Genomic DNA, 12,763 nt, shown 5'->3' with positions numbered 1-12,763 from the left:
CCCATACGTGGGTCGGAGTGGGTTTCGAGAAGAAAAAGCAGGTTTAGGAAATGATCTTGTTGCCCCAACTGAAACGTACCAATCCCAGATCTGGATTGAGTGCAGAAAGAGGCATTCTTATTAGTATGCTGCCTCTGAAAATATTTGGGTTTATTACATTTATCGATTGCATGTCACTTCTTGTAGGATGAGTATCTTGTTTTGCTGCTGATGTGAAAATTAAGACTTCAGTCCTGCCAGCACTATTCTCCACTAGTAACTCTATAAGGGAGACAGCTTTTGCATCAAAAGTTTTGAAGTATTAATATAATTTGAAGTCATAAAGGGAATAATGATGGTTATTTTATGCTTGTAGAATATTTTTAGAACTTCTACTGTGGGCTGCATACAACAACAGAAACTCAGACTGCTTCAAATACTTAAGTCAGTTCCTCTGCAAGTATTGAATTGACATAGCTACATAGAAACACAGGTTCTGTCCTTCCTTCTTGATCATCTGAGTACATGCTTCTATTAACTAGTCAGTATTTTGACCTTTAGTCTAGATTTCAATAGGAAAGCACCAGGATTGGTGGTATGTCGTATAATACACAAATACAATGGAAGAGCGAAAAAGTAAACTTTCTAAAAAGTATTTTTAAAACTGTTATAATCTGATAACCCATCATGATACACCATCTGCTGGCCTTTTCTCAACAGACTGACTTGCTTTATTAGGGAAAAATATTCCCTAATATTATAATAAATGTGTTTAGATACACACATTTCATCACTTGTGCTGGAATGTCCCTGATGCCCCCATTAGAGGGCATGGCTGGTCATATTGTGGAGCAGAGGGGGTTTTTTTTAGTGTTTTCATAGTTAGTTTGTTTCTGTAAACATGCCAGAAACATCTTATAAAACTAATTTTATAAAACATTCTATAAAGTAAATGGAATGTGTTAAGGAAAACAAAATAATCCCCCAAATTATGTTGATTCTGTGTCATTTTGGGTATGTGTCTTATAAGTTACATTGATTACCAATATTCTTTTGAAGGAAAGCGAAGAAGAGCTTTATTCCTCATGTCGGCAACTTCGGAAGCGCCAGGAGGAGCTTAATAACCAGCTGTTCCTTTATGACACCCATACAAATTTAAGGAATCCTAACAGAGATGCTATATTAAAAGAATTCAATGTGAATGAGCACAAACTACAGATATATCAAGAGACATGCAACCGCAGGTGGGTTGATAATCATTCTCCTTTCCAAGGCAGCTCTATCTAGACATGATTTATGATAAGAAATCTCAGATTTATCAAAATGAGCATCTAAAGAGTGGCGAGGGTAGAATGAGCATATCTGAAGCAAAGAAGGGCTGCAGAGAAGCAAGGCTAGGCTGCAAGCCGCTAGAGGCCAGCAGATGCTGTGAAATGTCTGCTCTGTGAAATCTCTGTTTCAGTGACCACAGTGAAATATGTAATCCTGTGAGTTTTCTTTTCCTCTGTTCTCCTGCTTTCCAGGAGGAAAGTCTGGAAGTATATACAGCCAAATAAACAAACCGCCTCACCCCTACGCTATCAAAGTTATGTCCCTAGAAACGTCATTAGCGTATTAGATATGTGGGAACAGAAGATAAAAACAGCATTGAGTTGTAACAGTATAGAGTTGTCAGTTAAGGGTCAGTACATTATCCAAAGCTTAGGGGAAGGGCCTTTCTCCTTTGCTGCAACCTTTGGGCTGGGTGTGAGGGAGACAGACAGAAGCTTCATGTATCAGCAGAAAGTCTTGAGTAGATCTCAAGATGGGATGGGAGGAAGACTTCTCTTTAAATATTTTTACCCTTTTTTAATGTGTGCTGAACAGCTGTATGGTTCACTGGTTTATTCCCATTTATTGAGGAAAAAAATTGCAATGCTTGTTGCTGATACATTACTTACCATTGGTATCTAAGTAAACTGAACTTGGTAGACTCTTTTCCACTGAGAAATTCCTGGTAGACTTGACTTTTTCCTTTTTTTTCCCCTTAAGATTAAGGGAGAAGAAAGTCAGTAACAGCAAATTCTACTCTTAAAGCAATGATTCTTTGATGTGTGCTTTATGGTGCAATTCAGGAAGAGATATTAATTTATCCTGGCCATCCTACTTAACGACGGTCTCATCAGACTGAATGACTGGAAGAAGAGGAGGAGGAAGAAAGATGGGTTTACTTAAACATTTCTTGTTAAAAGAAAAACTGTTTTAATTCCTAATAATTTATATTCTGTACAAAGCATACCCTCTGTGCAGGCCAGACCTTCTGTGTATTCAAGATTTTTAAAATTTGAGGGCACATAGTTGGATACAGCTCACTTCTCATTATCAATACCTGAAGTACAAGTATAAGTCATCTACTGTATTTGTGTACGCAGGCTATAGATAAGACATTCACAACAATTTGCATGCATGGAATCACACCACTTTAACAACCTGGCTCCTTAAGATTAACTGGTAGTGAGTTTTTAATTTATTAAATGCTGTAAGAGCGCTTCTACACCAGCATTGTCACGTCATATATGTTACAGTGCCCAAGGCAGCAGATTGTACTTCTGATCTGTATTTTGGGTAGCTGATAGCTCATACTGTATTGTTGCTTGTTAAAAGTTTTCTGTTACATTTCTGAGAACTAGATAATATGTTAATTTTGTTGAAACCAAATATCCTCTGTGACTGTAGTTGTGTTTTTCCTGTTGAACTCTTTGTAAAGGTTTAATATGTGAACCTGTGTTCATAGCCCCTGCGAACCTATGTTCACAACCTCAAAGCACTGGAAGGAAAAGTTTTAAGATATGCAGTGGGAAATACCTGTTTGTTTGCGGAAAAGAAGGGTATTTCAAATTCTGAAAAGCATTTACTTCGGTATAGTATCATTTTGCAAGTCCTTTCAGCTGCTAATGTGCTTAGAAATGAATTTTAAAATTAACTGTCCATTTTTAATCTTGCAATCCTACTTAGACGTTAGCATCAAATAGTAGTGTTCTGTAAATGTAGACCATTTTCCCGAAATGTATCCAATCCAAGAATGATAATATGCACAAATATAGAGGTACATGGTTCTTACTGCTTTAATCAAATGTAGAACATGGACCTGCAGATGAGAAAACTTGTTCGATTAGGAAGTGTGTTCTTCTACCAGAGCAGAACCAAAGTCCTTTGATGGTATATTTAACACCAGTTGTCATAACTTGTGTATGTGTTGGTTCTTTGTGCTAGCATTATTACTGTCAAATTCCTAGTTGCTTTATCTCTACATGGGTGGAGTTTTGCTACCTGTAACTTTGAAATGTGTGCAGAGGAGTTAAGTTTTTCTCAGTGACTGCCTGAGGCTTAAAATGCTGCGTACACACTGCTGTATTTCTGATCACAGAAAACTTGCATGGATTTAGGATTCATGGCCTGACGAAGCTGCCTCAGCAATTTTCAGTTTCTCTTGCTCCCCACGCTATGACTTCTGTCGTTTTAAGAGGCTCTTAATTGATGCCATTGTGCATTCACAGATGATGGTTTAAGGAACCCCCTTGAGGTTTTAGTTATTCTGTAAAGACAGTCTTGTCTCAAAGATGAAAGTGCTATAATAGCGTGTCCTGCAATAGGGTGGCTTCTGTAAATTTTTTTATTATGAAGAAATTAATTACTAATCACCCAACTGAAAAAAAGAAGAGGGCAAAGTTAAGGGCAATTCTCTGCTTTTCTTCCTCCTGCCTGAAATCTCTTCAGTACCCAGTTGTGATTGTCCTGTTCAAGGATTAGATGGGTGCACCCCCCCTCAAACAAACTAAAAAACACATCAACTGTGGATTTGGGAGGTGGAGCTGTAACCTAGACTGCTGTATAAAGCTGGGCTTATCTGCAGTATCCAGGTGTGATGGCATGATCCAGTTGCTGTTCCTTGAGGAGAGGGACCTTTGGTGTGCATGCATTTTGTAGCATGTTCCAGGATGTGGTTGGTTTGTCATATGATCAGTCCCTGTGCTATGTATTTCATTCAACAGCCTCCATGAGTCCCATTTAATGTTGTGATAACACTGTGTTGTCAGTGTTGATCAGAGAAGGTGGCCCAAAGCCTTGTCTGGAAGGTGCTGAGGTGGTTGCTATAAGTGGACAGGATTTATAGCCCACTGAGTACCAGCTAGGTTTGGACTGATCACAAAAACCAGGAGACTAGAAGATGCTAGGGCTTAGGGAGCTCAAAGCTGGTAGTGTGGTGGGTTTTTTGTTTTGTTTTGTGCAGATTTTTCTTTTTTAAGCTCAGTTCCAGAGCAGACATAACCAATTTGTCCATTTCTCTTGGCTTCTTTCATTTGTATTGTATATTCCTGACACAGGACAGCCGTTGTGTGATGAACACAGGAGTTCCTTGTGCTGCTGTGAAAATATTTAAGAATTAGAGTGTTTTATAGTCCTTTGAAAAGTCTGTGCACACGCTCCACACATACGTGATGTCAAAGGTTGCAAGAGGTACTCCCTCTGTATTTATGAAAATGCATTTCATTTCACAGTAAGACTTTTCCCAGAGTACAGTGTTATACCGTATTCAGAAGGAAAATACTGCATTGTCTGTTTTGTTGACTTGCAAGTGATGGGCAAGGCTGTGTACTAACTCTTCTCTTGTTTCTTGCATTCTCTGCTTTAACTCCAAAACTTCACCTCTCAAGTCTTTGTCCGGACAGACTCTGTAGCGACGTTTTCACAACTGCAACTGTTTTAATATGAAAGTAGGTTTGAATGTGTGTGCTAATTTTGTAACCTAGGAGGAGAAACATTTATAAATTTTTTGAACTTAACATCTGTTAAATTGTTGTAGTCTTAACAGAAACTGTTTTAAATCCTTAAAATAACTTATTTTTAATAAATAATTTTTTATATCTCAGCAGTGATGTGAATGGTGTCAGACGATTCTTTGTTTAAGCTTTGCTCATTGAATTTAATGAATTTTGCAGTCGTTTGAGGCAGTATGAGTGAGTTCTTATGGAAAAGTGGTCTGCTGGTGTGCTATGGTGTGTTACGGAGGTTGGAGGAAGGGCATTTCTGTGTTTTTCAGATGAACTGACTTATTGATTGTTTCCATAGACATGGTTATTGTTGCTCTTCATCTGACTGCAAACAAGCAGGGCAGAAGGAAAAGGTCAAAGATCATGTTTAACTTGCAGCTCCTAACTGGCCTTTTTCAGTGAACTTCAGCCCAGGTGAGCATCAGATCTGTATCAACTCAAACAATGAAGTCTGGACAGGCAAAGATTAAGTTTGTAGTAATTTGGAAGAACAGTAATCTTGATGTTCACCATAGAATCGGGTTGCATGGGCAGAAGTGCTGCTGGGTGAACGCACGCTGTCTTTACATTGTGACTTTTTTTCATTGTTGGGAGTCTTGGGAACAAAATTTTTCTTAGTCTTTTGACTCATACTCAATGCATATTGAACAGGCATCAATATGAGGTATCTGCAGTCTAAGCCTTCTAGACGAGCCAAAGGGTCTTTATCACTTTTGAATTCGTGAGTATTGGTATGTATGAATTCTGAAGTCCAAAAAATTGCTTCACTCAGCTGTTTTGTCACCTGTTTTATCACTTATTCCACCTCAATGCATCTGTAAGTTTCTCTGTTGCAAACATCATTTTTTTAGTTTTGCAGTTCTCAAACTAACCTTCTAGATGGTGAGATGGCATTAGCTATGTATCCGTGATTATCTTTGAATTCATCAAACTAGTTGTAAAAATCTGAATGTGGCATGGAAGCTGAAGTACAGTTGTTGAATTCTGCTATAGTCGTGTGACAGCATGTCTAAGTGCAGTCCAACTAGTTGACTTTGTTCCAGACTGAAATTCCATTTATATCATTAGAAATAGAAGTTAAATATAATGAAAATTAACCTTCAGAATTAGTTGAGGGCCAAATATATCTTCTGATCCATAAAAGTATTTATAACGATGCACAGCTATTAGTTTGAAAAGAATTTAAGGTGCAGTTTCATTCATTGCTGGTCTACATTCTTAGCTGTTACTCCATAAAAAACAGGGAATCATGATCTTGACTAAAATAAAGCAGAAGTAGTTCCCTTAACACTTGTGTACAACTGAATAGCAGTTTAATACCCAGATCTTTTACAATATATGTAAACTATCAGTGTTCAGGACACTTTTCTCTGAAGATCACATCAGAAATTATTAAATATGCCACTATATTGTTGAAAGTATGTGGAAATTAATAATAAATAGAAATGAAAGAAAGTTTGGGTTGGGTCTTTTAGGTGAAGGCGCTGTAAAAATCTGGTCTACTTTAAGGATGATTGACATCTAAAATTCTAAAATAAATATTTAAAGTATTTAATTTAGAAGTTGTTCATGCATATCTGGCAAAGGCTTGCCTTGACATGCTGTGTACGTGAGGTTAAGCAGCTGATCAAAGATTCTTAAACTATTCACTTAAAGCATCAGCATCATTCTTCATAGTGAGGCACCTATCAGTTGTTAAATAATTCTGAGGACTAGGAAAATTTGAAGCTGTGCTATATTTTCAGTTCTGCTTTTTCAGTTTTTAGATGCATTTCTGGTAATACAGGAAAACAGGTAATAGATTAAAATTTGGAAACAGACACAACACTTGAATTAATTTACTCAGCTATTCATGCAAGAGTAGTTACAACAAATAAAAAACAGGAAGGAGAGAAAATTTTCATTGTAAAATACTTAAAATAGAGCAGCTATGACTGGCTTTATACATACGTAATTTTCAAGCAATTTTCAAGTACCTCCTTAAGCCACATATTTCGTGTTTTCATTTTGGAAAGAGGAGAAGTATCCTTCACCTCTTCTGTAGTCAGGACTTTACCTTTTTTACTAGATGGAGCTGAATGACAGGGAATTAATGAATATACCAGTACACTGTTGATGGAGTCTGGGGTAGCCATGGCCAAGCTGCTGCGTATTTCTCCTAACAAGTACTTGATTTAGTACCCTGTGCTCAAGCAGAAGTCATGGGCCGTTAGGACAAAATAATGCCTCCTATTCTGCTGTCAGTGAAAAGTTTCGTCCTTGACTCCAGACAGATGAAAAGGTTCATGTGTTGAGCTCAGCTTCTGCAGGAGCTCTGGTATTTGTGGGTTGGTGGTTTGTTGGGTTTTTTTTCTTTCTTCTCAGGAGCTTCCTCTTCTGTCGTACCTAAAAAGCTACCCAGGGCTTTAACCTCAGCAGCATTAAGCCTAGATTTAGGCTTCATGAGTTTAGGACCCTTTCATAGATGATTTCTGCCCCCCTACCCTCTCCAACTCCCTCCCACCCCCCCGCATTGAGATAATTATGAATGGCAGTAGCCAAGTTTTGCTAATAATAAGATCATGAACAGCAGAAGAAATTCTTCTGGGGCACAGGAGTTATGTTCCATATCTTAAAAAGATCTTTTTACAAGTATCAGCATGAAATGCTGATACTATGGTTCTGTGCAACAGGCGTGGGCAATTTCTTGTGCATTTTGTTTTTGTCTGTTGCTTCTGCTGGTACTAAAATTTCTTAATCTATTTCTGATAACATTGTGTCAAAACCAGAGAACACTAAAGGGGAAAATAACCAAGCGGTTTTTACTTTAAAAAAAAGGCCCTGTTGTAAAGAGAACAGCAGTCCAATGCTTTCATGAGGTCATGACTATCTTTTTTCTGTTTTATTAAAAAAGGAGGTTTCTTCTTTCTGCAGATTATGATGATGTATATTAATGACTTCTGGCAAGTGGCCCTTCTGCCATCAGCACTCTGTTGGAAGCACGTAAGCTCTTTATAAAGGCGTGCAACACTCCTGCTGCACAAACACTGCTGCCCCGGGCCCCCTCAATGTATTTGCTATTATAGGGAAAAAAAAACCCAAAACAACCAAACGGTGAGTTCTCTCTTGAGCTGTCCCTCAAGCTAAGTATTAAATTTAGTTTCTTTCATGATGTACACACTGGTAGGGGAATGAAGGAGGATGAAAGCCAGCTGTCAAGCAAAACAAAACATGTAGTTATCAATAGTGATTTTTTTATTTTAAGGTAAAATTCTCAGGGAAAGAACTCAACATTCAGAAAGTAATGCTGTCTTCAGTCGTCATTAACTACAGAAATCTCCTTCTGAAGATGGGTGGCAGTGGACTCCTAGCTTGGTTTCTGTAAGCATTTCTGTTTTCTGAGAATCCTTTAACAATGCAGTAGAAGTACTGTCTGTCTCCACTTCTCCACTTAAATCACTGTAGAGTTTAACAGAACTGAAGTAACTGGAACTTACACAAAATTAGTTTAAGATCAGTGTAGTCTCAGCTATTAAAATGGAAAGGCTAAAGTTTAAAGAGAAGCCTGAACTTCCTGAAGGACTGTCCTTTCATCAAGAAATACTGAAACTGTAATGCTGATGGGTTTAGGGGAAACAACTTCGTGATTTAACGTTTTGGTATGAAGTTTCTCAGTGTCTTTTCCTACATTAAACTGACAGAGATGAGGGAGTTGCTAGAGACAATGGTGACCTGTACTTAACAAGGTTATTTTCTATTCTTGTTCTTAAAACTCCACAAAATTATGAGTTTCATTGTATCAAGTGTTTATCATCCTACTACAAAGGTGAAGTTCTATTAAAACGGTGTCAGTTGTTAAAGAAATATTATTAAAGGCTAAAAATGTTTTATAAGCAATGGAACATGAATGTAATCACTTACCAAATGTCTTTGATGGATTGTTTGTTTAACCATTCAATAATGCTGGGAAAAATCATAGGTCTTATTTATGAATGCACTTTAGCTGGCTCATTCATTTTAAACAGGCATATTTCACTGTTAGAAAAATCTACAAATCTGTGCTGCTTCAAGCACTTTGCTATAACTTAGAGTCACCACTGTGCATTTTCCAGAAATGTCATTAGATATCACAGAGTTAACTCAGAAAAGCATACCAGAATGTATTCGTTAAAAAAAAAAAAAGGCATTTATTTATTGTCTAGCAGTTTATCAGTTAATCTTGGTTAGACATACATACATCCAAGCTGGAAAGCAGAACTGGGTTTTGGAACGTGATCCAAGGATAAGTTTGTTCTCCTCTGGATCAGGCAGCACAAACTCCTCCGGGATAAAGGGCAGGGATGAAGAGTATATTCCCATCAGGGAGGAAGAAGGGTCAGTCTAAGGACATTTGTTCCATTCACTGTAGTGTGCTGTTGTACCCAAAAATAAAACGCTGTTTGCAGTAATACTGCGCTCCATCTTGTTAGTGATCTGATCGTTTTACTTCAAAGAGGAACTATGTATAACAATTACTCCTTTTTACTCAGCAGTTCCATTCCTTGGGGATAAAACTGTTAAAAGTTATTTACTGGAATGACACAAATGTGTATTTTCTTGGGGTTTAAGAATTTTTATTACCTGTCCGTCAGAAACCAAGCATACTCAGAGAATATAACTAAATTCTGTCCTCCATACTCAGCATTTCATCTTTCAGAGTGAAAATGTAACTGCAGATGGAAACCATGAGAGCATCATGGCAATCAGCAGCAACAGCAATCCTCCATCCCTAACACGATGCTTAATGGTATACTTTCTCGGCTTTGGTCCACATCCCTGAGACCTAAACCACTCAACCACTTCATTCAGGCTATATTGCTGAGGCTCGTACCCCAGCTCCTTTCTGGCCTTCTCCATGCTAAAATAATGTGTGACACCAGTTTTGTAAACCTCCGTGCGAGTGAGGAGAGGCTGAAAATTATAAATGTGACCTACAAGAAAATGAACAACTTCAGTAAGGAATGCAAAAAAGTAGACAAGGGAGAGAGGAAGACGACAGGTTGGGAACTTGTAACCCAGACCCTCCACTAACGGTCGGAAAAAATTCAAAGTTATTTACAGGCCTGCCATCTGAAATAAAATAGGCTTGGCCTGCAGCTATGTGGTTTTTCTTGGCTTTGAGGGCCTCAGAGGCAAGGATATGAGCCTGAACTAGATTGTCTACATGTACAAATTCTACTAAACTAAGAGGATCTCCATATACAAATTTAAACAGTCCCCTTTCGATGTAACTAACTATTCTTGGAAGATGTCTTTGTTCTCCAGGCCCATAGATGCCTGCTGGTCGGAGGGCACAAGTCCTTAATACACCTTTCCCATTTCCAAGCTCGGCACCATTTGCCTCCAGCACCTTCATTTCAGCTAAAGATTTGGTCCGGGAGTAGTGATCTGGATGGAGGTGAAGAGGTAGATAAGGCAGAGATTCGTCCCCATTTTCTATGATCTGGCCTCCAAATATCACGTTATATGTACTTGTATAAACCAGACTCGACACTCCTCTGCTTTTGCAGGCTTGGATGACATTTTCTGTTCCTTTCACATTAACATCTTCTATAAGTTTTCGGTTCAGCTGCTCCCTGCCAGACATTCCATAGGAAGCAATATGGAATACGCAGATTACATCTCTAAGAGCCTCTTCCACTTCAGGCAGGCAGCAGACATCCCCTTGCATGAACTTTATTCCCTCTGGCACGGTTTGAAGTGGCTTCACATCAAAGAGAATCACATTGACTCCCTTTTGGTATATGGTACAACCTAAACTAAAACATGATAGAAACCGTATGTTAGTATACATAGCATAATGATGCATGAAACATTTCACCTGGAGGTAAAAGAAGACTTAACTATTTTGATACTGGGTGGCTTTTGTTTTGGTTTTTTTTTTTTCTGATGAGAGACTTTTACATATTCAGCCATGTACTATGGGGAAGATTCAGCTGTGATAGTTTAGATACTGAATTAATTTCTTATGCTCCATCAATACTTTTGGGGGAAACAAAAAGGAAAAAAGGTAGAGCTGCTGTAAAGGAAACTTCAGAACAGAAATAACTGAAATGCTTTCAGCAGCTATTGCTCTGCTTCTGTCCCCTAAAGATCAGTAATAGCAAACCTTTTCAGATGTAAACGTGTAGCCAAATATTAAAAAAAAATCTTACTGGTTTTATCTTATTCCTTTTGTCTGAACAACAGGTTGCTCTTAGTCATTGTGTTTGAAATTTATGGAGAAGAGGAATGAGCAAGATGCTTCCTTCTAAGCTGGTATTAATATTTTGCTACATGTCTACATTTTACTCCAAATCACAAGTATAAATGCAGGTATTGACACAAAGCATAAATCTGGTATTCTTCTCCCCCTCTCCTGCAACTGCAGTATTTTTGTAGTGCTTAAACGGGGAAGACAGTGGAAGAAAAAGCCAAGCAGAAGTTAGATAGGTATCTTCTGAGATTTCCCTCCACACACATGCACACTTGAAACTTACGTTTTGGTCATGACTGTCATCTCTCTCACCTGTGTAAGCAGTTATAACTCTGAAGGTACTCTAGAACATAGCCAAGGGCTCAAAATAGCATTGTTTTCTTTACATGGCCTGTAGAGCCATCTACAGTAAGGGGAAATGGATTTCACTGAAATATGTACCTTATGAACAACTCCAATCCTAGAACATCACTGTCCATAAAAACAAATACATTCTTGAGAGTTGAAAGCAGCCAGAGCATTTAATCTATATAGCTAGGCACGTGTGTAACTATTTGCAGGCCATGGCCTACTGTCCAGAGAAAGATCTGCATACAAGTGTAGGCTTGCTCTTCGGAGTAGGCTGAAAGATGGTGATCTAAATCCCCTTTACAAAGGTGACCAGAAAGGTAAATGCCTGCAAGTCAGTTGAGGCTTGACATTTGGAAACAGAATAAGATATTTACTTAAAACATGTGGAAACAGGAGAGCATGGCTGTTTAAAACCGAGGTCCAGGATGAATCGGGGTGGTGAACTGGATCAGGCACCTCAGGGCCACAGTCATCCCTTTTACAGACACATTTTGTTGCCTCACCAGCAGCAATCTTTAACATTTATTCTTGTATGTAATAACTATTTAATGCACTAACCGGAAGCCAAAATAACCACCTCCTCCAGTAATGAGGACTGTTTCCTTGGTAGTATTTTCTGGTTCCATCCTCTTTCCTTTGGCACTATTTAAGGAAATTGACCTATAAAACACATTGTAAATAAACACATCAAAATCAATCTTAAAGTCACTACACACTCAGTTATGCAGAGATTTATTTCATGCTTTAACTAAAGCTTTTCATTTCACCATCTACTACGCAAGGCAGAAATACACTCTGCCCCGGTTGGACTTGGAGAAAAGATGACTGCTGTGAAAAAAGCAAAAATATAACTGCTGTTATGAAGAGTTAAGTCTTCAACTCCCCTCCCCGGGCCTTGTTTTGCGGCTCTTCCGTGTACAGCCGACGGCAGGCGGAGCAGCCCGGGCGGGATCGGGCCCCCGCAGCACGGCCCGTGGCGGCCGGAGCCCTCTCGGAGATGAGCTGCAGGAGCGCGGAGCCGCGCTGAGGAGCCCCGCGGGCGGGAAGGGGGCTCACCCGGCCCGGCGCAGCCGCCGCCTCCTGCCCGTACCTGCTGCGCCGGCCGCCGCCTCCCGGAGCTCCGCGCTGCCGCGGTGGCGGCGCCGCTGGGCCCCACGGGAAATGGAGTCCGGCGGGGGGCGGGCGCCGAGCGGTAAGATGGCGGCGGGGCGGTCTGGGCGGGGGCACCGTCTGGCGGGACGTCTCTCGGTAGGCGTTGGGTTTTTCTCCCGGTGACCGTCGGTTAGTTGGATATTGCCGTGTTGTGTCAATTTACGTGGGTGCAAGATGCAGCTTTCCCCTTCCCTTCCCCAGGGACCCTCGACCAGAGCTTGGCTCACAGCGTGAGGCACTTTAAAATGGGGAATCT

At 39.6% G+C, this 12,763-nt stretch overlaps 2 protein-coding genes across 3 annotated transcripts in view; one reads left to right on the top strand and one right to left on the bottom strand.

The window, feature by feature from the left end:
• The window catches only part of PLCG2 (phospholipase C gamma 2), a 66,650-nt gene extending 61,759 nt beyond the window's left edge, over window positions 1–4,891 (top strand). For both annotated transcript variants that reach the window (XM_075101292.1, XM_075101293.1), the window contains 2 exons: window positions 1,039–1,223; window positions 2,011–4,891. In XM_075101292.1, the coding sequence (XP_074957393.1) occupies window positions 1,039–1,223; window positions 2,011–2,053 (228 nt within the window). In that variant the 3' untranslated portion in view covers window positions 2,054–4,891. The remainder of the gene's footprint in view (window positions 1–1,038; window positions 1,224–2,010) is intronic.
• A 4,469-nt stretch (window positions 4,892–9,360) lies between these two features.
• SDR42E1 (short chain dehydrogenase/reductase family 42E, member 1) lies at window positions 9,361–12,523 on the bottom strand. Its single transcript, XM_075101294.1, is given in 4 exon segments — window positions 9,361–9,851; window positions 9,853–10,567; window positions 11,914–12,015; window positions 12,446–12,523. Coding segments are annotated over 3 exon segments (1,173 nt in total). The 5' UTR covers window positions 11,982–12,015; window positions 12,446–12,523; the 3' UTR covers window positions 9,361–9,461.
• Between the last annotated feature and the right edge of the window lie 240 nt (window positions 12,524–12,763).

Source organism: Phalacrocorax aristotelis, chromosome 8, assembly GCF_949628215.1.
Source record: "Phalacrocorax aristotelis chromosome 8, bGulAri2.1, whole genome shotgun sequence".
NCBI lineage: Eukaryota > Metazoa > Chordata > Aves > Suliformes > Phalacrocoracidae > Phalacrocorax > Phalacrocorax aristotelis.
This window is presented reverse-complemented; position numbering and strand designations above follow the sequence as displayed.